Source organism: Wolffia australiana, chromosome 3 (genome assembly GCF_029677425.1).
Source record: "Wolffia australiana isolate 7733 chromosome 3, ASM2967742v1".
NCBI classification, from domain to species: domain Eukaryota; kingdom Viridiplantae; phylum Streptophyta; class Magnoliopsida; order Alismatales; family Araceae; genus Wolffia; species Wolffia australiana.
The window spans coordinates 15909085-15936490 of record NC_135837.1 but is presented as its reverse complement, the minus strand read 5'-3'; the positions used below and the strand labels follow the sequence as shown (position 1 = coordinate 15936490).

General features: G+C 37.6%; 1 protein-coding gene and 1 long non-coding RNA gene across 2 annotated transcripts; one reads left to right on the top strand and one right to left on the bottom strand.

The window, feature by feature from the left end:
* Positions 1-10244: 10244 nt before the first annotated feature.
* On the bottom strand, positions 10245-15280 carry LOC144701054 (potassium channel AKT1-like). The gene is made up of 11 exons (XM_078572738.1): positions 14873-15280; positions 14280-14645; positions 13657-13714; positions 13236-13553; positions 12512-12757; positions 12343-12441; positions 12222-12254; positions 11958-12143; positions 11672-11866; positions 11507-11582; positions 10245-11444 (listed from the first exon to the last, which is right to left on the bottom strand). Exons 1-11 carry the CDS (start codon positions 15067-15069, stop codon positions 10618-10620), a joined length of 2601 nt encoding a protein of 866 aa, XP_078428864.1. The 5' UTR covers positions 15070-15280; the 3' UTR covers positions 10245-10617.
* LOC144701055 (uncharacterized) lies at positions 11465-11977 on the top strand. The gene is made up of 2 exons (XR_013580916.1): positions 11465-11606; positions 11675-11977. It is a non-coding gene; the product is annotated as an uncharacterized LOC144701055 (long non-coding RNA).
* Positions 15281-27406: the final 12126 nt, after the last annotated feature.

Sequence of the window (27406 nt, the reverse complement as noted above, 5' to 3'; positions counted from 1 at the left end):
TTATGAAATATGGATTACATAGATATGTAATAATGTAGCGAATGGGATATAGTCAGTTACTTTATGTGTACTACTTAACGCTATTTCTTTATGCTGTCCGGAGGTGATGATAACTGCTAACCAAGTTTTGGTGAACGTCTCTCGAGTTAAACTCTTGGAAAAAAGGTGAAGAAAGGATGACAGGAAGCTTAATATTGGTAAAGTGTGTCACCCTTGGCTTGCCAAATCTCCCTTAGAGTGACGATGCTTGACATCATTTGACTCAACCCGCAAAGTTTTCTTGTCTTCATTCACCATTGCCCTCACCTAGCGGACCCCCAAATGCTACAAGGATAAACTTGAAGGTTGTATACTTCATTAACACAAATACTAAAAAACATGCATATAATGTAAACTAAATAGGCTTTCAAGGATATTTTAATGCAAAATATTCCTCGAATCTATTTATTAAACAAGAGATTTGTTTGTTTTTATTCTCTATCTCCTAGGATTAACTTCACTGCAAGTTAAAGATGTCTGGAAATCAATATTCTTGATTTGAAATCCCACTAAAATGCTTCGGGATATTTCCTCCTTCTGGTGCCCATAACTTTTAAAACAGTGCATGGAAAATTTTGAATAAACTATTCACGTATCATGATAAAATGAAGAAGAAGCAGAAGTTTATTAGGTAATGTCTCTTTGAGTGAATTCCCACAAAATCATCTCACAAATTGGCTATTTCCTGAAATGTTTCTAATTTTTTCCCAATAATTTCTTCAATCTGGATGAAATGGCACAAATCTTATTATATTACCAATCATAAGATTACAAATAATTAATTTTTAATGAAATTTTTTCTTAGAAATCTCTAAAATGAGATCTTCAGACTAATAGGTTTTCTGACATAATATTTTATGAAACTATATTTAAATTGTATCAGTTCTTTATCAATTCAGGTATAAATAAATAAGGTCAGTAGGTAAATACATCTTGGCCATAACTTTTCCCTGGCCAAATAATATTTGATAAACATACATATCTGACCAATGATACAGGAGCTGGTTATCCAGATGTCCTAAAAGTCAATAGTCCTAACTTCATGATTTGGTTCATTGACCAGATCGTAAACATCACATAAATTTGGCCATATGACTCATGTGTGTGTTGCATAATTTGAACTACATGATATCAGTTATCTTCATACTCATAATTCCTTAAATGATTAAATATGTTTGATGAACTTGATGTTGAAATGACTTATATTATTCAGTTAACACAAAGATATTTTTCTAAAATACACAGCCATAATCTTCACAAAAATCCTTTTCCATTATAATTAGGTTAATATATTTTGCCATGAATTGGAAATTAATGACAACCTCAACTCAATATATGTTTTTTGTGTATTTATCTTAGATATTTGTGGACAGAAGTTATGTTCTTGGATTAGTCAAGTTCATACTAATCGTGAGTGTGGACAATGTGATGTCCAAATCCGAAAATCTGGATAACCAGTAGAGTGAAAAGAAGATTTAGATGTCAATTATTGAAGGGCAGTGACCTTGGAGATGGAGTGATTAGAAAAAGTGTAAAATCGCACTGCACCCCCATTATCTGAGTATCCAATCCTGGTTGTGCATATGTGGTAGCAGTCCAGCAAGCAAGTGCAACTATACGAGCGTAGGGTGTCCCGTAGGTGGCCTACAATGGTGTAGTGGATATGCGCTATTACAACTAATATTCAATGAAATGATTTCTATACTTATCTTATTTTATGTATGGTTACAAAAATGTGTAACCTTTGCTTTCAGAAATTTACCCAATGAAAATATATTAAATCACTTTCCTTGTCTGACTTCCCACATTCATTTTCAAATAACCGAAACTTGGTTTATTCTCATGCCATTTTTGAGAGGGTGTGATATCACCTACTGCTTTTATAGCAAAACTGTTATGAATATAAGCAGCAACTGCTACTGTTTCAGCTCAAAACTTAGTGGGAATATTATTTTGATGCATCATGCTCCTAGGAGCTTCACAAAGTGTCATGTTCTTCCTCTCAGAAACTCCATTTTCTTAGATTATTGATTAAGATTCATCTTCTGCATCAATTTATATCACTACTTTTAGTGCCAAATATGATTATTATGACGGATGCTATCCATTGTTTTATGATATTTTCATCATTATTATGCCATTTCACTATGACTTAATGGTTACAGTACTCTAAGTTTAATTACGTACTTAACTGATTTTTGACATTTTCTAGGTCAAATCATTTAAATTTAACAACATTTATCGAGTTTAATTCTTTCCATACATATGTGAAAGAACAAGGAAGCAAAGAGAAGAAGAAGAGTATGAAAGGAATTAAACTCAACTTCAAAATTTGTCCTAGTTTTAAGTTTAAGTCAAACTAGTGATTTTAGCATTATTTCTCCTAAATTATTTGTTTCAATTAAATGGATTTGAATAAGATGAAAATTGATAACTGATGGAGAACACATCATTTAAAAGGACCATACAGTTGGAAGGATATGAATTTTAATAATAACCTATACTTTTTTATCTGAATTAAATTTTTAGGCATAACATGCAAAATTTTTGGGATTAACCAAGGACGTGGGCCCGCACTAGCAAGTGATGTGATTGTGCGTATGTGGTAGCAGTCCAGCAAGCAAGTGCAACTATACTAGCCCAGGGTGGCCCTTAAGTGGCCTCTAATGGTGTAGTTGATATATGTTTAAACTAATATTCAATGAAACAATTTATATACTCCTGTTGAAAATAAAATATTTCCATACGCGATTGTAAATACTCACATATATACTCCTAGTGAAACGATTTATATACTCACATTTATGAAAAATGTGAGCCATCAGATGAAGATCTAATGGTCAAGGTTTGCTCAAGGAGGCAAGAAATGTGAACTTATGGCATGATTAAACAGCATCATCAGGACCTTTTAAAATCACTACATTAAATGGATAGCCGATATCTCTTACATTCATATGAGTGTATTTCAGTTATATTATCTCTTTGCCTAAAAAATACCTGATAAATCGTTGATTAATCAAGCTCATTGTCATATTTCTATGGTAAAACATATATTGATTTGTTTTTTTAACTTGTTGACTATCATCTTGATGTAAAATATCATCAATCAATCAAACGTTTAGGGGCAACAGTCACATACCTTCCAGAATAGTACAAAAGTGAAGAATGAGGTGATTACCGAGCTTTGAGCATGATTTCAGACCAAAATGTTTAGGGTTTTGAGTTTTCACTATGTACTCTTTGTATTTTTTGATTTATAATTAGCTGAATTTTTATTTGTACTAAAAAACTATGAAGGTTTTGATCAAACCATCATGGTGTTTGTAATAATCATGAAATGGTTTTGAAAGAAATTATCCTCTATCTCTATGAATAATATTGAAGTCACGTCCACATATATTTTTCATCCATATCTTTGAATTAAATAGACTTATTAAATACCTCAGTGTTTTCATTCTAATAGTAAAGCCATAACATTGTGCAATAATCAAGACTTCATAGGTCCACGTTCATCTGGATACACAAATTCCAAAGGTGGTGTTCCTCTCTACATGTAATGAGTTGAAAAACTGTATCTTCTTCTGCTTGCCATAGATCAAACCCTCACAAATATATTTTTAGTACCAGTACTAAAAATGTGATGCCCAGTACCAGCTTCCTTTTATTTAAAAACTCTAATGTATTCCAATTCAAATTACCAAGCCTTCTGTCCCATGATCATGTGTTACTTATGTTTTCATTAATTATTAGATGAGGGAGAAACATTTTATTTTCACAAGAAACATCTTATTACTAATACTTGTATCATAGATGAGTAAACTATCCTTCCTCCTGTTGTTCTAAACAGTACATGCATTGCATTTGAGATGAAAGTTTATACTTTTATCCATCAGTCACCATAAACTAAGTCAGTTATGATGATGATTTGGAACAAAATACCCATCTTACCTCTTATTATATCCTGAACTCTGAAACTAAGTTGCACTTTTTCTTTCAGCTTGCAGCGATTTCCATCACCCAACTTCACTTCTGCTGGTTATTCATCAAATTCAACACGCATATATCTATGGAGCATGTGATTGATGCAAGCTGAATCAAGAAAAATAAATATTCAAAATTAGAACATTTCTTCTAGTCATCATCTTCTCTTCTTTATTTCATTTTTTTGTCTTGCTCCAAGAAGGACCTTTGTTCCCACGTTTCTCTTCCGCACATGGTATCATACAACCAGAACTTTAATAGCACTATATTGGAGCTTGAAAGCACCACATGGTACACCAAAGGACCATATATTTTATATATTTTTTACTATAGCAACAAATATAACTGGACTTAAGACTCATTAGTATTCAGGCCAACAAATGCAAATATCTAAGATTATTTTATATATGGTTAGGCCTAAGCCGGTTGACTCTTTAACCCCACAAGTAAATATTACTAACATCCATGCAAGAGAATGAACATCCACAATCCAACGACCCAGCTCAAATCTTCTAAATCTAACCATAAACTGAATAAGATAAAAAATTAATAACCAGCACACTAAATTGGCACTCTGAATCGAAATAACTTTTAAATTGATGTAATGATAAAGAGATTTTTATCAGTAAAAATATACACATGTTATTGTTAGTCTATCCATCGTTGTATTAACTTATCTTTATTTACTATAAATTTGCCATCCATGCATTAATCATTTAAAATCTTCAATATAACCATTTATCCTCATTAAAATTCTACCTAATGCTTGAAGGCTATTCTCTTTATTCCATTTAGGAAATATTTTGAAATTAATGGGGCGATATAGAAAAAATATAAAGGGGTTTGTTGTAGGTGGACAGCTGAAGGGGGGTGGCGATGGTACTCAAGCCAGCCGCCTGCCAGCGAGCGCTCAATGTTCAAGCTGTCCAGCAGCTGGTGAGCACTGCTGCACAAGGAGACCAACTGCTGGCCCACTAAGCGCACAAGATAGGCTCCAAGAGGCCCAACAGCAGGCTCACAGACGTGAAGGAGAAGTCCATGCGTGCAATAGAGGGAAATCTTTTTTTTTAATTCATAATATTACATGAAAAATTTATAGTATAACTTTTCCTTAAAAAATACCGCTTTGGTATTGCAGCAAACTATCTCTTTTGGCCTCACATTGGGCCAGGCTGATGAGCATAAGATTGATCGCGGCCCAACGGGGCTCCAGCTGACTTGTCCTATAACCGAGTCATAACAGGCCTTCTTAAAGATGGTGATTTAATCTGAACCAACCAATCTTCTTAAAGAAGATGTTGATTTAATAGACATGAATGTTAAAAACTAATCTTTTGTAAACTTCGTATAGGTTGCAGGGCACTAATGTGGACGAGGGCCCACACGAACGAACAAATCACAATGTATAAGGATGATGAGGTAGTTGATATGGCAAGGGGGGGTTCATCAATTGAAATTGGGTCCATTGCTGCGATTTATTTGCAACCGTTGAACCTTTTTAAGGGAAGACTGAATAGCTGGGGGTCAATACCGTCTTTCTCCAACCCCCAGCCACTGTCCTCGTCAATCAGCCAGCGAAGGCTGCCAACATGGGGACCAAGGGCCAATCCAACGGCTCTCTTGGAGCCGTTGGATTAATCCTGACCCATTAAAGAGGGAATTTGAAGAATAAATGAGCCATCTCTTGTTGTGGGAAGAAAGCATATGGTGGAGGTCCCTCTCGGGCTTTGAAGCACACGGCGGCATTGTGACAGCTCTGGCGGAGTGCAAACATTTCTGGTTGGCTTTAACGGATATCAAAGGGAACTCAGATCTGCGCCAACATGGAGGAGAAGAGCGGGAGAGTCTGCAAACCAGAGTTTGTTGGCAACGACCTACACTACCACTCTTGCTCATCAAATCAGGGTGGATATGTTACTTCTTTCAGTTGATCTGTTGATAATCAGTAGTAGAATATTACAAGTTTGATTCAAATGTTTTCAATCATTCATCAAGTTTGATTTGATGAAAAGCCGATATCGTAATTTCATTCAAGCACTTCATTGAGCACCTACTATGCATTTGAAGGTATTACTCTGTTTACATAAGTTCATCTCAATTTATACTTACAAAATTTATATTAAAATATACTCAATTATATGTATAAATATAAAAATATATACATCTTATTTTGGTTTCTTTTGGGGATTCTGTCAAACATCTTTTGGGTGTCCACATAATTATCCATATTTCTTCGACTTTCTGCTATAAAAAAATATAAAAATATGAAAAATCATAAATACGTATATAGAGTCCTTATTACTGTTTGTAGTTTCTTAATTTGCCCTTAATCTCTTGCTCTTCCCACCTAGCTACTTAGTTATATTGTAAATTACACAATTCCTTCATCTCTCCTTATCTCTCATAAACTTAATCTTAAATTCTTAGCATATATAAATATTTCTGTATCTCTCTTATCCACACCTATTTAAACACACACTGTCCCTTATCTGTATAACTCTTATTTTAACACTTATTTCTACTTCATACCTCTTACTAAACTAAATACCTCTATAAACTAAAATTACTGATATCTTATTAATATAACCTCTTATTCCTTATCTAGCTCAAATATTAACACCATTATCCTTATAACCGACTCATATTCTTATATAGTTTACTAATATTTAAGTAAGTAATCTCCTTGCCTCTATTCATAGAAATTTTATTATTTTATATACATTATTAACTGTACAATTATTTCATTACTTATACTAACATTACTCATAACTCTTACTCCATCTCTCACTTCTTTATTATTTATATTATCTAGAAAAATGTATAAATAATCTATGATATTATCTCACATCTGGTTTTCTTATTCACCTAATATTCCCTCTACTTACTAACTAATTATTCCTTCTTAAGTTCACTGTCTTAAGGACCTTTAACTCAATTACTAAACACACTTCTAAAGGCCCGTCCCTGCAGAGATGACCTTTCGCTCACAATATGTATGTGTGAGTTTTATATATTTTACCAATTTTTTTGATTTAGGCTAATTAAAATTGCAGTGCCATTCAATATTGAGTGAGTATTATATCTATTTTGCCTTCACGATGCAAAAATACAACCACATAATGTTTACATTAAATTTCATCCAATATTTTTTAGTCTAGTGACAGTATCCCACTTTTTTACTATTGTCTATAATAGAAGACTCCTAAAATTTTGCAAAAAATAAATACTCATCCCCAAAATCTATTTATTTCATGCCACTTAAGCAGGAGGTGGTCACTATAAGTCTTCAGTATAATATAGACTTAACTCAAAAAATACTAATAACTATTGCAATGTTCAAAGAATAATTGGGATGCGTGAGAGTAATTTGGAAATGGTGGCGTATGATAATTTCTAGTTTAGAGAGCTCTGAAGCTAATAATTATCATCATGGTACAGTTGTAGGATTTTTTGTTGATGAAACAAATACTAATAACTCTCACATATATTTGATGGAATTTATGAGTCTACCTGTAGGTCCCATGGTAGTGTAATAAGCTCATGTCACACCTCAGATCTTCTCATATGGCAATAGAATGGCTCCAGAAAGCATGTGCCTCCCACTATGACATAAGAGTTATGGAATACCAAGTAAGTAACTCAAAAATAGGATGCTGGGGTCCACATTTGAGTCTCCTTTTATAGGGGACGGTTCATACTGTCTCTTTAACACATAAACCCTAGTGTGACATTATTTAACATGGAAAAGATGATAATACCCTTTCACAGGGTTAGCCAACACTCAACATCCAACAATCTCTCACTAGACATGATTCTCTTCCATTATACTAATTTTCGTAGTTCATATTTGGGAAGAATTAGAGCACATATTATATGACCATACTATTTTCTACATATAGGTGTCATAATGGTAACAGATTTAAGGCAGATGCCCCAACTATGCACCGAATACTTACATAATATTAAATATAAATAAGGAACATATTGGACCATGTCATATTTTATGACAATAATTTGAGTTTTATTGCAACAATTTGTTAAAAATAGATCATGATTATATAATTGATCAGAGATACAAAATGATATCACCTGAACACATCACTATATTGAGTGACAACTCTAACCTCCCAAATCAAGAAAAACTGGTCAGACCCATACTTAAGACATGTCCGGAACAGGAAGTGCCGTCGTAAGAAGGGTTCGTTAGAATTGGAGTCGTCTTTATGTGCTCAATAGAGATTGATCCATCTCTAATCCTCTCCCTTACAGCCTAAGAACTTTACTCCTGGTACTTATAAGCACTTGATCTCTTGTTGTTATTTAAGAACCTTACGCTAGCCTCACTGCCACAATACATTCATATGGGCTTCTTCTATAGGAATAAAACATCTCCAACATGTGGCAGTAAGCTCCGGAACCATATATCTTGAAAATATGTGTAGAAAAAAGTGGCATACTCAACTGAAAGTATAGATGTTGTGATCGTCTGTTGCTGGGTTCTGGCCCACAAGATAGTTCCCTAAGAAAGTACAAAAATATAATCAGTCTAAGCTCTTCTTGTATCCAAGCATGGGGTTAAGTCTGAGCCCAAGCATCTCATAACCTTGAGATATATGAAACCTCCAGAGTAGCTTTGGCATCTTCCAAGATACCTATTGACAAAAAACAGTCACATCGTGTACATATTTGGCCATAGTTGAGAAATCCAATAACTACAACATATGGTTTTTCATTCATAAAAAGTATTTCCTCATGAGAATGTGGGCCATCTAGCTTTCCTACTTTGTCACCCTTGGCGGTAGGGGCCTTTCCCAAGAACAACTTTCCCTACAAACTCTCTGCAACAATATTTTTATATGTAGGACCCTCATGGTTATCCAAGATTGCCTATGTCAGTGTATTTCAATTCCAATAACAAAGTCAACTTCACCTATGTCCTTCATACGAAAATTGTTGCATACGAAATTTTTGTTCTCATCCAACTGATGAAAACTTCAGTATCAAGCAATATGCCATCAAAATAGAGCACCAGAAAAATTCAGCTACTCCTACTTTCATTCAGATATATACATTGATTGAAAATATTTTCCTTCAAACAGGAAGTGGAGATGACTTCATGAAATTGGAAGAAGCATATATTATGATTGCAAACAATACCTTTTTCCATTGACCTCAAAGCCCTTAGGTTGGTGCATTTATACTTTCTCCTTTAACAAACCATGTATGATAAAGATTCCACATCTAGCTAATATAGCTCTAAATGGGATTGAGCTTTGAAGTCCATTACTGTTTGAAATAAGTTATTTCACAACACAGAAGAAAATGAAGTTAGTGAAATTTCTCAATATACAGGTAAACATGTTGCGCAGCATGACACGCTAAATGATGGCCCTACTAGGCTACCCTTGCACTGACCCCTAAGTGTCATGCGCTTAGCCAATCTACTTTGCAGGCGGTACTAAGCAGTAGCCCAATTGGGCTGCCCAAGTGCTGGCACCTACGGGGCATGCACTTAGTGGGCTGCATTGGGCAGTGGCCCAATTGGGCCACCCAAGTGTTGGATATTAAGCAGCTTACACTTTCCGGGGCCTGCATAGTGAGAGCCCAATTGGGCTCATTCAGGTGCTGGTAGCTAAGGGCCATGATAAAATGGACTCCCATTGTGGGCTGCCTTGAGAAATGGCCCAAATGGGCTGTGCTCGTGTGCTCTAAGGGGCAGTGTTATAACAGGCTCCCTTGGCAGGCCACGCTTGAGCAGCAGCCATAATTGACTGTGCTGGAGAGCTGACTCTATGCAGCCACACTATAGCAGGTAAGGCTTGCTCTAATGCCACTTGAGGGAATTCAGGAACATACCTGTAGGCGTCATGATAGTGGATAAAGGTCAGCTAGCTCATTGGATCTGTTCTGATTGGCAATGAAATGGCTCTTGCAAGCTTGTGGCCCTATCTATGGCTCAGGGACCTTGAAGACCAGGTAAGCAGCTCAAGAACACGATGTTAGAAGCCCTAATGTGTTTTCCTTTTACAGGAGACAAACCACAATGATCCCTTAACGGACCAAACCTAATATGCAATCGTCTACCATGGGAAAGATGATAATATCCTTACACGGGGCTAGTCAACAAGGTCAATATCTAAGAATATCACATGTTAAACAACAACAAAGAGAAATATACAAGTGCAGTTTGGATACTGTTGAGAATCGCTGACAATGTACTGATATATGATAAAGGTGAAAAAGAAATGGAACATAAAAATCAATACTGCATATTCATCAAGGATTATACATAAATGAAGAAACTGAATAATAAAACCATATATTTTTCAGTTTCTTGGGCCTATTAAATGGCTAATAAATGACAACCGCCACATCTGCTAACCCATTTACTTTGACAGCTTTCAATGGGAAGGACGCAGGAGGCAGCCAATAAGAGCAAATACACCAGCGGTCAACGAACAATTTCTTGGGCCCAAATTGCCAACTGCACCCCACGTTCCGCATTCTTAATCTCATCTTGGACGACGAACCTCGAACATACTGTGCATATAACTCCATATCAACGCACCTCTCGATCAAGAAGAGGTCAAGTCTGGTTCAGTCCGCGGCATCTTCTCGCTCGAGCACAATGTGATCACCATCTCGAATTAGGCTCACGTCGTCGATCTCGGCCCCTTCCTCCGTCAGAATCCGGGTTAGATCTAGGCCGAATTTCCAGGACCCGATCTCAAGCAACTCCTCGAGCGATCCGGGGAGGAGGACGAGCTTGTCTCCTCCGTCAGCTAAAGGGCAGGAGATCGTAACTCGGGCACCCCGGATAGAGTCGCCCAGCAACGTATCTTGACTCGCACCACGTTTCTCGCCTTCCTGCTGCGCGGCAGACATGATCCCGAACAGCGAATTGTGGAAGTTGTTCGTCTTCCTCTTGCGCTGGCTCCGCCTCCACGCCTCTTCGGGGCTGTCGCTCGCGGCCGCTCGTATCGCCGGCTCGCTGCCGTAGATCCCCGCAAAGCGGACCGCCGGCTCAGGCGGCGGCCTCGACGGCTCCCTCGCCTTCTTCTCCTCGAACATGGCCTTTATCTCCTCGTGGCTTTGCTGGTCCGCCAAGTCCCGCGCGGTCCACCCGCTGGCATCGGCCCGGTCCGGGTCCGCGCCCAGCTCGAGAAAGAACTTGGCCGCCTCCACGTTGCCCTCGCACACCGCCATGTGGAGGGCGATGGAGCCGTCTGATCTCGGGACGGTGACGTCGCCGCCGTAGCGCGCGATGTCCTGGAGGAGCTCCAGGCTGTTCTGCTCAGCCGCGGTGCAGGCGAAGCTGCCGACGTCGCCTTGGTTGAGGTCCGCGCCGTTGCAGATCAGTGCCTTGATCACGCCTTGATGCCTCCCCTGTATCGCTTCCCACAGCGGAACGTTCCCGTTGGAATCTGCGGCATCCGTCCGGAGTGTTACCGTCGAACCAAGGTAAGTTCAAGAATGTTATTCTCACCTCTGGCGTTTGGATTGGCGCCGTGGTCGAGGAGGAGGACGACGCAGCTCTCGCTACCCTTTGAAGCTGCAATGTGCTGTTGATCATGGCGAAGAATCAGGTAAACCCATGTTTTCTTCGTCTTCTTCTTCACATTATAGTAAATGGGTAGTTGAGATTGCTGACCAGAGGGGTCCGCTGATTGACGTCGGCTTCGTTGGGATCGAGGCCGCGCCGGAGAAGCTGCTGCATCAATTTATCGTCTCCTCTAATGGCAGCGAAACAGAGTGTCAGGGGAAGCTCCACTCTGCCCCGCGCTAACATGTTCTCGGTTTCCCGTAGAATCTGTTCCATGAGAGGGCTCGTTTCCTCCTTCAAGTGCTGAACAAATAAAAAAAGAAAAAGAAGAGAGCTTCGACCGTCGGTGACCTTGTTAGGGAGAGGAATAGAAGTGAAAATTTAATCCGTGAACCTGGAGAAGATTGTTCATTATGATAGTCCCGTCACCAAGGTTAGCCTGGACTATTGTAAGAAAGGTAGTCCGGTTCAAGCGCAATAGTTGGGATAGACGCTTCGTTCTCACAGTGAGAGGCTGCGGTCTGTAACAAAGAACGCCAATTTCCCCGAAGATCTCGCCCTTCTTTGCCTCCCTAACAATCTGCTACACAGTTTGAGAGTATGTTAGATGATAAATTAAACTCTAACCAAAGATGGTTTTTGATGATCTGGGCCTCGCCTGTTCTGTCCCGTTCCGGTGGTCGACTAGATCCTGAGAAGAACCGGCTGAGTAAACTTAGATTTTTGCTATTGCGACTTTCGTGAAACAACATAATTTCCCTTTCGTTGATCTTACTCACCACGGTCCCTGACACGAGGATGTAGAAATCGGTGGGCGCTTCGTTTTGAAGGATTACGTCCTCCTTGGGGGGGAAGTACTCGGCCTTCATCTCAGAAACCTGGAAGAAAGATACAACTTCCCCTCTGAGAATCAAGGAAATTCACTCGAAAATATGGATCAGAAATGACCAGTTGGAAGAGAATATCGTTGGAGACTCCTCGGAAAAGATAGACGCTCTCTACGAGGCCGTAGAAGAGGAAGTGTGAGATGCTGGAGCGTATGGCCTTGGGGAGGGAATCTAGGGTTTTTTGCTGCTGCAGGCCCTCTTTGTCGGTTCTGAACTTGAGGCACAAATGCGCAAGCATCTGATCTTGCAGGCCAACGGGAAGCTGGTTTCTGTTCGCGAAGTTTGAAGCCGCTTGAATTGTATCCCTCTGAAATTGCCAGATAAAATACATAGAGTAACGCAGGGTTATTCAGAAAATCTATCATCTTTCATGATTATTGGGAACTTTGCAAAACAATCAACCTTTTTACAAGGAAATGCAAGAAAGCTAAATATCAAATGAGGATTTCTTGAATTTTTAAGTCATTGACGGGGATAGAAAGTTTTTTGAAGTATAGTACAGAAAGCCTGTAAAGATCGCTGCAAAAATAAGCCAGTGAAAAATAAGTGGTAAATCTGACGACTAATGTGAAAAGGTAAAAATTATCATAAACATTTTTTCACGGCATTGCAGGAAGCTAAAGACCAAATGGGAAATTAATATCATTTCCATAGAAAGAAAAATATTTTGTGGTCTACTGCAGAAAACCTGCAAAATCACAGCAAGAAAACAAGAGAGCGAACGGTGCATTTGTATGAAATTACGTCAAATATGATCAGAAGAGTGAAGGGCAGGAGAAACCCACAAAGTCTCTGGTGCGGCTGGTAGCGTGGACGACCAAGCTGGTCATGTTCCCAATCAAGTAAGCGTTCAGCCCGAGGTTGAACAGTACGAAGAAGAAGTCGAAGATCATTTCCCTCGTGTTCACAGGGTGTAAATCGCCGTATCCAACTGTGGTAAGCGTGGTGATAGACCAATATACCGACGTAATATAGCGAGTCCACATGGTGCTCTCTTGGAAATTCTCAATTACTACTCCAATCCACGTCTTTGTCGGATCAGGGTACCTCGCTGCCAGGAGATAGAAGAAGCACCCGGCGCAGTGGACAATAAATAACGTCACCTGGCGTTGTTAAAAACGGTCAACCCTTACTCAGATCACCCCTTGACTTTGGAGAGAAAGAATGAAACATAAGAAGTTTTCACTGGCCATGTAGGATGCTTACAAATATGAGCTTCACGCATCTAACCCAGAAATAGTTGAATTTCCGGTCCTTCTCCAATCTGCAACACGATATGCGAGATCAAACGATTGGCACAGGACTGGCACAGTGCGGTTGAGAATCTTCAGAAATAGCATGCAGACCAAATATAAGAGACATGGTTTTAATCTCAATTTGCTCCATTTTGAGGGGCAAAAGAGGTCTGTGGCAGGAAAAACGTATTGTTCTCGACATTTAAAAAAAAACAAGAGTAAAGTTATGGAACAAGAACTCTAATAGGGCTGTCGAGTATTTTCAAAAAACTAGTATGCAGAAAATTTAAGAGATAATCATTTTGATATTAATTGCCCCAATTTAAGAGTTGAAAGAGCTGTGGGACCAGAGGAAGCGCAGAGCCGTAGAAATGTTTCCCAAGAATAGTATGCAAAAAATATAAGGTGCAATAATTTTGATATTAACCTCTCCGACGTAAAGAGAAAATAGATTTGGAATCATAACTAGGGCAGTGGTGTTCAGAGTTTTCATAATTAGCATGCAAACACGTATAAGATACAAAGAACTTGTCCTTGATTCGTCAAAATTAAGATGTTCGATGATTCGTCAAAATTAAGTTTTTTTGCACCTACTTGGCAAAAAGGGCACTGACTCTCCGAAGCCTCCAAAGTCGAAGCATGCTGAAAATCGCATAAGATTTCAGCTTACGAGGCATGGCCTTCCGGGCAAGCTCCGAGGGAATGATGGAGATGACATCCAAAAAGAACCAAGTGGTCGTATACTTCCGCGCGATCTTCTTTGGGTCGTCGATGAGAAGGTACGATCTCTTGTCAATATACGCAACGAAGAAGGTCAAAATAATGTCAACGGCGAAGAATCCGTTGACGATGTTATTGGTGATCGCCAAGCCACCGGTTGCATGCTCGAGGAACCCGAATTCAAACGGAGAAACCCACGCAGTGTAGACGACCCAGACGACTAGAAATTTTTCCCAGGTCCTGATTCATAATTGATGATGCGGTTTTAGAAAAAGAATGATTCATACCATAGACAAGAGTAATTAGACTTCATTAATCTTCGATTCTATAAAAGAATCGTCGAAACAAGAAACGATGGCAACAAAACAAGAAACAATACCGAAACTAGGTTTGAGTTCTTTGATCGATAATTTGGGGGTTGTATCAAGATAATCAAGAAAGAATCCAAGAGAAATTGGAAAGGATACCTGTAACGGAAATCGTAAGGGGATATAATGAACGGCCGGAGTTTCACTCGGCGATTGCTCCTGGCCCCAAGCGAGGGGAGGATGGCGTGGGACAAGCTGTACTGGCTGCCGTCTTTCGACATCTCCATTTCCACTTCGTGCCGGCAGACAGCGAAATCAAGCATCCCTCTCCTCCTACCGGTGCTCTCTTCCTCCATCTGCCTTCTTTCTCTCACTACCCTTCTTTACCTTTCTTTCTCCCGCTCCTTAGAATTCCTTCAAATCCACCGTTTCTTCCAAAACATGCAGCTCCCAGAACCGGAACATGAAGAACTCAAACTCCATAACAAGACACCTCTCTCTCTATATCTCTTCCTCTCTCTTTCTCTCTTTCTCTCTCGCTCGCGGTTGAGATAGGGAGATCGGCTCCCCGCATATGTAGGTGGCAGTTTAGAGAGGACCCACCATTACTCGCATGGGTTTTATTCGTAGGAAGATACAGAACACGTCGTTAGGCCCAGATCGGTAGTGGGCTGTGCAAGTTTTATTTGAAGTGGTGACTGGGAAATATTGCATACGCGAGTTGACAAGCACCGTTGACCGTGGGTTCTGACGTAAGGACTGCATTATTGAGACGAGTCGGCAGTCCTTAAGGCCCCGGCCGGTCTTTCGATCTTGTTTTTTTGTTTCGTTTTTAATGTATGTGGTGGAAATTTGATGAGACCACGACGCTTGATTGCGTTCGATGTCTCACGTGTCTCTCTCTCTGTCTCTTTCTGACTCTCTCTCTCTCAATCTCTCTCTCTCTCTGTCTCTTTCTGGCTCTCTTGCCGTCTCTCTCTCTCTCTGTCTCTTTCTGCCTCTCTTACCCTCTCTCTCTCTTTCTCATCCTAATTCCTATCTTTCTCACCCCTAACTTTCTCTCTTTTTCTCATCCTATCTTTCTCACCCCACTTTCTCTCTCTTTCTCATCCTATCTCTCTTTCTCACCCCATCTCTCTCCTCTATCTCTCTTCTCTCTCCCTCACTCTCACCCTATATCTCTCTCTCTCCTTCTCTCTCCCTCTCTCTCCCTCTCTCTCACCCTATATATATATATCTCCTTCTCTCTCCCTCTCTCTTCCACCCGATATCTCTCTCTCCTTATCTATCCCTCTCTCGCAGCCTCTATATATATTTCTCTCTCCTTCTCTCCCTCTCTCTCACCCTATATCTCTCTCTCTCCCCTCATCTCTCCCTCTCTCTCACCCTATATCTCTCTCCTCATCTCTCCCCCTCCCTCTCCCTCTCTCTCTAGCCCTATCTCTTTCTCTCTCCTTCACTCTCTCTCTATTTCTCTCTCACTCTCTCTCTCACCCTATCTCTTTCTCTCTCCCTCTCTCTCACCCGATATCTCTCTCCTTCTCTCTCCCTCTCTCTTTCACCCGATATCTCTCTCTCCTTCTCTCACCCTATCTCTTTCTCTCTCCCTCTCTCTCACCCGATATCTCTCTCCTTCTCTCTCCCTCTCTCTTTCACACGATATCTCTCTCTCTTTCTCTCTCTCTCTCTCCTCTTCTCTCTCCCTCTCTCTCTCACCCGATATATCTCTCTCCTTCTCCCTCTCTCCCTCACCCGATATCTCTCTCTCCTTCTCTCTCCCTCTCTCTCACCATATCTCTTTCTCTCTCTCTTTTTCTCTGTCTCTCTCTCTCTCACCCTATATATATCTCTCTTTTTCTCTCTCCCTCTCTCTCTCACCCTATATATCTCTCTATCTGTCGCTCCTCTCTCCCTCTCTCTCTCACCCTATCTTTTTCTCTCTCTCTCTCCTTCTTACTCTGTTTTTCTCTCCCCCTCTCTCTCTTACCCTCTCTCTCTCTCTCTCTTTCTGACCCTATCTCTCTCTTTCTATGTATCTATCTCTCTGCCTCATTCTTTTTCTCACGCTATCTCTCTCTCTGCTATTCTATCTTTCTCTGCTTATCACTCTTTTTCGCTTTCTATCTTTTTTCTCTCTCCTCTCTCTTTTTTCTTTTTCCCTCACTCTCTGTCTTTCTATTTGTCAATTTATCTTACCATCGATATATCTGTCTCTCTCTAGAGGTGGGCGAGCTCTATGAGGTGGCCGATGACATGGGTTGGCATTGTCAAAAAGGAGGATGAACTATAAAAAGCTTATGAAGTCCGCAGCTTGCACATGATACTCGGGGGGCGTTCACGGATTCTCCGCGTAGCTCTTCTTTGTTAAATCGTCATTTTTCGCAACCCTTTCAGATCGGTTGCTTTCTTCTCTGTCAATCTGCGGAGAGTATTTCTTTCAGCTCTCTTCGTCCATGTCTCCCTCTATCCCTCTCTCTCTCTCTCTCTCAATATATATATATATATTGTAAATGAGGAAACATCATTGTTACCAGACGTGCGGCTTTTCTTGAATTTCCAGATATTATTTGCCAATTATTTGAAGCGATATAGTAGATTTAATTTGATTAAATTACCATTACGACGTGGTAATAACTTATTTGTGAGGTTCATATATTTTGCTATATTAAATATAGGCATGCGTACATCACTTGACATTTGCCGAAACGTAAGCGAACGGCCGGTTAACACTTAACACGATACGTGGGCTCTCGAAAAGTCTTCTAGTGGGCACGCCAGTAAAGTTATTGTAATATAGTCTCCGGTCTAATGGTATGGGCCATCTTCTGCGTAATTCACCGGTTCACTAGACTAATAAATACAGAGACATACGGAACCTTCGCCTAGAGACAACAAGGTATAGAGCAAAACAACTTGGATGTAATCTCTTAAGTTGGAGTGTTGGTGTAGGCATGTTAGAACGCGTCAGCCACGCGGCTGAATTGGACAAGCCAAGCATACGGCATGCGCACAGGATAATAGGTGACTTGACCCACCTATGAATAAAATGAGAGTAGAGCTCAGCCTGAATTAATTTTGACATTTAGTGTTGGGGCTCTCACATCATTGCTGTCTCGCTGTCACCTTCCACTCTCATATTTTCAATATTTGCTCTATCCCCTCTCTTCCTGTAATGTTTCAGGAAGTTTCTAGAAATAAAACCGCTAGTTTGTGTCACAGTGTTGAAAGTCGTCTCAAGTCATTGGAGTCATGTTTTGTTAGGACATGAATCTCATTGATTCTTCTCTTGACTTTTTGATACCTTGGCTTCATTGGGCATCATTATGAATAGATGTCTCCTTATTTTCTATTCTCATCATTTTATGGTGTTGGGTCCAAACCTTGTGAGGAAGATGCTGAAGAGCTCAATAATTCCACGATGAAGCTAGACTTTCTAAGAAGAACATTATCTTACGACAAGTTGTTTACATTTGCTTATATAGAAACCAATGGGTACTTCTAGAATGGTTTTTGCCGTAATATCCTCCAGATCCAACGGCTGATATGTTAACTTTGGAGAGAGAAATAGTGGATTCTTGGACAAGTTAAAGACTGATTTATGATCAATCCTAAACGTTTCTAGTGGGTCCTCCATATTTATAACTTCTGTGAAATAGTTTGGCAACCCAGATTCCATGGCAAGGTGCAGTAGCGGCGAGGACATATTCTGGTTTCGATGACGATAGATCTAAAATCTTTTATTTCTGAGACTCCCAACAATGATATTGATTCCCAAAATTAAAAGCAGCCTAGATGTGCTCTTTTTATCATTTGGATCTCCTGAAAAATAACTGTCACCGTGCTCCCATAAGCTTCATACTTGCCTCTATTTTCTCATAGACTAGATCAAGGTCTGATGTCCCCTTTACATACCTGAGGATTCTCTTCCTGCAGCCATGTGTTCTCTCATTGTATTTTACGTATATCTACTGAGAAAACAAACTGAAAACATATGATTAGATCTGGTACTAGTCAAGTGCCTTAGACTTCCCAATACGCTCGGATAAGTGGAAGAGTTCACAGCTTAGTGCTCATTTTCAAAATTACGGCGACCTGTGTATGTGCTGTGTTATACTCAGACACGCCATTTTGAGGCAGCATTTTGAAGGAATATCTCATTTGACTCAAATTGATTCGGTCAGACTCTTCCACAACTTCAATTCCAAGATTCGAGCTTAGCAGACAACAGTCGCTCAACTCAAAATTGTTCTTCAGCTGAATGTTAGAAACTTCAATATGAAGGTACTCTGACTTTATGACAAGCAACTCATCAACCTATACACCAATTGTCAGATGTGAGTATCTGATACTTTGAAGTGTATAGCATGCTCATTAGTACTTCTGATGAAGTTCAAGATTGAGACTTACCGCCTAGGTACGTAATTTGATAAATGTTCAAACTAGATAATGCAGAGTCAAACGTCAATAAATGGGTTAACAATAGTTCATACATGTTTATTAGTATCAGGAATTGTAAACGTGAGAATAACCAAATTCATATGCTTCGGACAACGAAACTCACATAGGCGTTGGATGACTACTTTTTGTATATAAGACATAATACTTAACCATCCAATCAACAGGTGAAACATTGACTTAGGATATGAAAATTTTCTATGATTTTGATAATCATGTCTTATTTATCTGGTAAGATATATATATGTGTGTGTGTGTGTTAATTTGACATCATTTGGCCAGTCAAACATAACTCTATTTCGTCTACCTAAGATATGTATATTAATTGCGCCTAACTTTGAATTATTTCATATCTCTATTTCGGCAAAAAATCTCATTACAAAGAGCAAGCATCAGACCAGGCCTTTTGCAGAAAATTTCAAAATATACTTGAGAGTCTTTCCAACACAAAGTTTCTTTATAATATCATTTCAAATCCATAGTATTTAGAAGTATCTTTTTTTATATATTTAAATAGGTTGAAATATATAACAATGTTGTGCCCAAGAGTTTTTGTCATAATTGACCTCGATTTGAGAATTAACATTGAAAGCTTTCTCTTAGTTTTTTAAATTTTAATAAATATAAGGGCTATTTTAATCCACACAATTACATTGGCTCTAGAAATTTAACATTTGAGCAAGGACTAAAAAATTACTGGGATGAAAATATTGTGACTAAATATTTTCACCTTTAGAAACCTTATGAGATTTTTTATTATTAGTTTTGAAGTTTTATTGCAATGAAAAAATATTACTAACATGCATGAAAATACATGTCATGTATAATTTTACAAGTTAATGCATAATTGAAAAATTCATAGGGGAAGAATGTGGAGCACTGTAAAATTAATAAGAAAAGGAAACAGTCAATTTCAAACATTTTTTCTGTGATATTTACAAAATAGGCATGATGAAAACAAAGTTTGATTATTCTTTAGGCTCTGCAGATTACACAGATAATCTATACATCATTGTTCATGCAATATATTGAAAGTTGGAGGCAAGAGGAGGAAATATCCATAAGTGCTCTAGTGAGATTTCATCCAAGACTCCTTTTTTCCACTCCTCTTTAACTGGTGGTGAATTTGATATTGATAAATATAAAACCCACGTGAACATACAAGAGACAATAGATAATAAAATAAGAAAGACAGTCGGGTGATATGTAAGAGAAAGATCTATTTCTCCATCTTGTTATACTTGATTGAGGATTAAAATTAGTTTGCATTGAAATAGAATCAGTGATTATCTCTTACCGATTATCTAAATATATTTGGGTCAAATTATCTAAATATATTTGTGAGTATTTTGATTAGCTAAATAGAGATATGTTAAGTGATTTCTAGTAGACTTTGGGCATGAGCTAGGTGAAGCCCTTGGCGGCTAAGTCCAAGGGGGCCAATCTGAGAAAGACTATGGGGGTTTAGGATGAAAGAGGATCACTAATGTTTTTATCTTATTGGAATCCTTATTACACCTTACTTCCATGTGTCCTACTTGGGAGAGGATGCACACGAACTTGATTAGGGCTGATTATCACCTTGGGCTGGATACCACCACATAAGATTAAGGACTATAATCAGATGTCTGAAAAAATAACTGAATATAACCTAGCCTCTATCTCATTCAAAATCTAGGAAGCTTATATCACATATTTAACAAGATTAGAGTGTGTACAGTTAGAGAACCAAATTTATTCCCCGCCCAAAGGTTATAACTTAGCCACTTAAATGAACATAAATTAATAGATCCCAAATAGTTTTTCAATTTGGTGTAACAGGTCTAGTGTAATTCAGATCATAATGAGCATTCTTCAATCTCATCACCAATGGTTTAGTTATGCTTTTGATGTGCCCTTGAGGTTTGCTCACAAATACATCTAATTCTACTTCGACATTTAGAGAGAATAATTTCACATCAATGTGATGAACTTTCCAGCTACCATGTGAGACCATTGAGAGTGGTCCGTGAGTATCAGAAGCCATATTTTTTCTATGTAAACTTTTGGCATAAGTCTTCAATAATGCATGATTATATGACCCTAGAAATTTGTTGACATCGTAGTCCCACTTGAGACTAATAACAAAAATCAGGTGAACTTACCAGTTCTGATTTTTCATTCTACTCGAAATAACCCAACTCTTATTTTCATGCAACATCCCAAGTAGTTTCCTTTGATGCGTCATGATATAACACATGCTTTTCTTGAGTTTAACAACATTATTTTGGATCTGTATTCATTTGATCAGTATCTTCACAACCAGGAGTATCTTCTACGGTTAAGTGTCTATCCCATTGTTCGTATCAGTAAAACCTTAACTTTATGACTTATCCTCAATAGCTAACTTCATTCACCTGATCCCCACATGTATACACTTTTTATTAAAACACAACAATCCTGCTGTACTTTCACTCACTAGATTAGTGTACATATATATACGATCTTGACTTCTACAATCCCACTATATTTTAATTAAAACACAATACATCTGCTCACATATACCTTATCAGTCCATAGATTATAGTATTTATATTCCCAAGGTCATAACTTCACACCGAATAAGTACCACGGGTTTGTCAATTTCTTCAATCTTTCACCAGATACCCTGATAGGAACATATATCCAAAGCCTCAGAAATTGTCTATTTTTACTTCTTTTGTGTAAATAACTTGTATAGGGTGGCTCCATCTAATCTCCAACTGGGCCCAATACAGAAAAAAATATACAGATCATTATTGCCAATGCCTTCCAAAGCTCATGTGGTTGATTGTATTCTTTTACTACAGATCTTACCATGTCAATCATAGTCCTATGTCTCTTATAGAAAAAAACATTATTCTGAGGAGAATTTGGAGCTGAAAAATGAAATTTCATCTTTTCCTGATATAGAAACTTGATATTTATAATAAAATTCATTCTTATCCTTGAATCATTCTGACCCACCGAATCTTAACTCATTTTAAAACTTTAGATTTATAATTGAGATTTCATGTATCAATTAAGTTTTAAAACTTAAAAAAGCTTGATTGGCTTTAATATTTTGTTTCAGAAAGACTATTCACATAAATCTGGAGAAATCATCCACTCGTAATTAAATTTACGTTACACCTTCAAATGTTACCAATGAGATCAGTGTGCAAATTTTTCTTAACACAAGCCCGAAGGGTATGCTCTACATGTATGAGGCAGCAAAAGAAAATGAAATTCTTTGTTGATTTCTCGCAACACATTCACAAAAAACATCTCAAGGCAGAAGCTGGGGAACTTTCTTATCCACTTTCCATGAGATGACATTTTGAATGAAAGGAAATTTAAGTGTCCATACCTTTTTTGCCACATCAAAATGAAATATGAATTTTCCTCCACAAAAAAGTAATTAAATACTAGAGCCAACTTTAATAAATATAGTGTACTATGAGTTTTCTTGACCTTCCCTTTGAGTCTCCCATGCTGGGCACAAATGGTAATGGAAAAACCTTCCACAATGTTATCCAAGTTTATTTTGCCAGAGCCAAGGCATATTAGTTGATTGATCCTCAGCTGCCTATCTCAATGGTGGATTCATCACCAAATTTCATTGAACCAGGTGATTCTCTATTCATGTTTTGAAACAACTGACGTTCTCTTGTGATATTATTTCTTGTGCCGGTATCTAAAGACCAGATGCATTAATTTGAATCTTCCCAAGAGACACCTTGTGTAATACCGCCATGAACTTGTGTCATTTCCAAGGGAAGTGTAGATACCTGCTTCTCTTTGACCTTTATAACTTGGGTATTACACAAGTTATAAAGTTATTACACAAGTAAACATATGAAAGTTTGTTATCCTTATTTCTTGACACTCTCTCTAACTCAACTGCATCCCAGAAATTACGTTCCTCAATATGCACCTACATCTGCATGGCCCAAACTGGGTAATTTATCTTGGATAATACATGGAAAGGTCTAAAGGGACTGGATAACCCAGCCTCCTTTCTAGATCTGGTAATGGCCATGCTAGGTTTCTCATCACTAGAAGAAGCTTCCCCCCTCCTTGAAGCGATCTCAGCCCTTTTGACATTTTTTTCGCTTCCTTGAATCAGGCACTCTTACATCCTAACAAAAGAACTTAAGCTGGATTTTTTTTGGAGATTAGAATTTTAGAATAAGGGGTTGCATATTTTTTTGTACAAAGCCGAACATATATTTATAGAATGATAGCAGACATTAGAACACACAGGTCAGATCAATGAACTTTAAATATCACATAGAAAAGCATATATAATATTCTGGATAATATAATGTCAGTAAGTGTTTCACATACCTTCTGGAAAAGTTCCATCCTCCTCAAGGTATTCAAATGTTATTTCATTGCAATGTCAAATTGGTCAGCAGCCATGCACTTAGTGCACAAACAATTTTTAAATCGGGACATAGAGGCATTACAGACATTTGATTTTCTCTTAAATAGAATATATATATATACCTTAAGTTGGTGTAGTGATTGTCAAATCCACATCTGTTATAGGGGGGGACATAAATATTTGGCAGTTACTGGGGGTGGTGTTGTAAATATCAATATTTTGAAATGAGGAACGTAGATCACTAATTTAAATTTTCAATGAATATTGTCCCCTTTTCCATACTATGGCGTGACAGTGGTCAGTGTTTGATCCCAATAGTGGCACAAAGCATTTTTTAAATTTGGTTAACTTCAAAAATATTTGAATTAAAAATTTTCTCTAGTGTTGAATTTAATTTTCATTTTTTGTGTATAATAAATAAGACAATTTATTTTCAATACATCTTGAATAGAATATGGAAAAATTTTGAATGCAATATTTATGTGGTCATGCAGCATCTAATTGAGTGAAATAACATAATAGATGTGTAAGCATCGTTAGCAGTTAACTGATGTGTGATTAAAAAAAATCTTTGGTCAAAGCTTTAAACACAATGTATAAGAGCATTCAATGATTTTTTACATTTAGTAAATTAATTTTCTATTATTAGTGGATGCCGATATGATTATTCATACGGATATATATATATATATATATCCACTTTTACTGATTTCTTGCATTTATGACTTTTGGTTATTTAAATAAAATTTTATTTATAAACATCTCCATTACTTATTATCAGGATGGACTTTATGACTTTATTCTACATGCACTTTCACCAAATGTTGATGATGAGATTGATGTCTATTATGATTGAAGTAGACTACATCATACTTCTTGGAAATAGGTTTTTTGATCTAGGGGAAGTTTAAGTGTGTTAAATATATGGACAAATGGAAATACAGACACAACTAATGATGGTTTATGCCATTGACTATCTGAAATAAAATGTATACCTTAAACATAAATAATAAAAAGTATCACTTGAAAATATATTTGGCACTTGGAGGTCATCCAATTACCTCTTATGTCAAGGAGGCAAAACAAAGGCATCATTTTGATGTATGTTATAACATATTTTCTAATGTATTTCAAAATATATATGTAGACTTTATGGTAATTAATAGGTTACCTTATGCTGAGTAGGAAACCTATTTAACTTTATTAGGTTTTCTATATAAATTTTGTATTTGGATAAGCAAGAACTTTGCATCATGAACCTAGAAATGGAAACCCGAAAATAAAGCTTCAAATTTTTTAGTTAACTATGTACTGGCATAGTTATGATTTAGATATCTAAAATATTTCTTTACATATTTACAAGATATCCAACATCAACGAGAAAAATTTGTCTACCATTCCATGGATCTTTATTGTGGCTTGGTATAATATGTTTAAAAGATGTGTAATTTGTAAACCGCATCTGAGAGAAAATGATGACTTTTCTGTTCGTTTATCTGAGAGAAAATAAATGTCTTTTTGTGGTATTTCTTCAAAGAGCCCATATCATATCAGAATCCTGAACGTTTATGTGGTTCATAGGAAAAACAATTGTCACTTGTCTACCGGTAAAACTAGATGACAATATCTATTTGAGTAAATAAAGGGCAAAATATCTTCCACATGGCCAACTGTGTATGGGTTCATCGATAAACACAATCCACATTTGGATTTCTTGTTTATGTGTGATTTTACTCCATGATTATCCTTCAATATATTTTTTGGTGTCTAGACTTTGGTTGAGGCCAATGCAACCTAGAGTATGTAAGAATTTAAGAGACAGAGATCCATATCTTTCTGTTTGTGATCGAACAAAGCTAAATTGTTTATACTATGTCAAGCCTTCCTTTATTTTAAACTAATTAAGAATGTATCAAGTTAATTTATTTATTATTGTGATTTAGGAGTAACATGGATTGATAGGAGATATTGAGTATATTGGGTTGGATTTTGAATCTGCCTCTGTCACTAAAGCATGTAATAATTCTTTCAATTTTTTATTAAAAACTTAATAAAATTATGGACACTTGGTTCGATGGAGCTGAGTATATCCATGTCATAACAAATATAGATTTATGTTCAACGTAGTTTACTTATTCAATCACATCCAAATAAAGTTTTTGAGAGATTAGAGAGGCTCTTAATGTCTTTCATTGAATTATTCCTTCACCATGACAGAGTTTAGTTCAAGTAAGGCTGCTACAAAATTTTACTTTTTAGCTAATTCAAACATTAGTTATGACGAGATTTAGCATTCAACAGTTGACTGTAATAAGGAATACAATACGCATGAGGGCATTCACAAAAAAAGATTACCCTTTTTTAGTGAATGACGAATATAATTCCTGAATTATTCAGCCACAGAAAATTTAGCATGTGTAAAAAATTTTAGCATATGTAAGTGGAAAACAAATTCAAGTAAATTTCATACTATTCACTTAAACGTCTCGTCCTGAACCAGGGGAGTTTGCGGAGAACATATGAAGACATTTATGGATATAATTTAGACAGACATCCATATCTAATTGATCGCAACATGTTTCCTAAAACGTTAGAAAACAATTGGAATCATAAAATTCAGGGATATACTTCAAGCATCAAAGAGTTACTAGGACCATGCTTGAAACTTTTGATTCTAGTAGGGTTACCAGGCCCGTGCATATGAAAGTGGCAGTTTAAAGCTTTATTCAAGGGTTACACATGTAGCAAAAGAAAGCGAACATATCGTTAGGATCGTAACCTTAGCAGGCAACGATTGCCTTATCTTAGTGGTAATTCCTCAAGTAATTATCATGTCCAAAATCGCGAGTTGAAGGCACATCCATTGCAGGTAAGGCCTGCTACATAGCTGTGGCTGGTCTTTACCTCTCATTCATTCTGATTTTTATCTATTATTTTTTATGTGGCGGGCATTTGATGAGATCTCTACACTCAGTTTCGTCCGACGTGCCATTGGCTCCCAAATTAGGTCTCTCTCTCTCTCCTTCCCTTTCTTTCCCTCTCTCTCTCTCTCTCCCTCTCTCCCTCTCTCTTTCTCTCTCTATTTCTCTCTCTCCCTCCCTCTCTCCCTCTCTCTCTCTCTCCCTCTTTCTCTCTCTCTCAATCATACACAATTGCTCTCTCTCAATCTTATATTTCTAGCTCTATCTTTATGAATCGCTTTATCTATTTTTCCCTTTATCTCTTCTGATAGGGAATGTGTGAAGAAAAAAATTGTGACGATAACAACTTTTATGGGTTTCAAGACGTTACGTGTAAGAGTTTGAAGTGAGATAGAGGAAACCATTTTCTTTGATGATATATTTTAACTGAGAAGGAGACATAATAAATCGTATTTAATAAGGTATACGCACCTCCACATTACATTTTTTGATTAAATATGGAAAGGAAAAGTCAAGGGGCACGCTAATAAAGATAAGGTCCCCCGATCGAATAGTCTGGCCACATCTGCATGATCCGTCAATAGCTCAGAAAATAAATACCAAGGCTGACATAACCTTCCCCCTAGAGATAGCACAACTGAAATGTGCTGTTAGAAGCTGATTGAATCACTTTCTTAGTCCAGGGAAATAAGGTCTTTGAATGATTTGGCCACACATTCATTATGATCCTTTGCCTAACTGAAGTAGCAATTCATGAACTTTGAAAGAAGCTACTGAAATCACCCTCTCATTTTGGAGATTTGGTGTAAGAACTTCATCCTCTGTTGTCCCAAAAAATATGTCAATGCTACAAGGAATAATTTATGTCATCCGTTAGTCATCCGTAAGAGATGACGAAGTACTGATGACAAAAATGATCAACGGAAATAG

Coding starts and splice junctions, on each gene's coding strand:
- LOC144701054 (XM_078572738.1), bottom strand. CDS start 15,069: ATGGAGGAAGAGAGCACCGGTAGGAGGAGAGGGATGCTTGATTTCGCT. Junction 13,554..13,656: donor GATGCGTGAAGCTCATATTT/GTAAGCATCCTA, acceptor TAACAACGCCAG/GTGACGTTATTTATTGTCCA. Junction 11,583..11,671: donor TCAATCAGCGGACCCCTCTG/GTCAGCAATCTC, acceptor CATGATCAACAG/CACATTGCAGCTTCAAAGGG.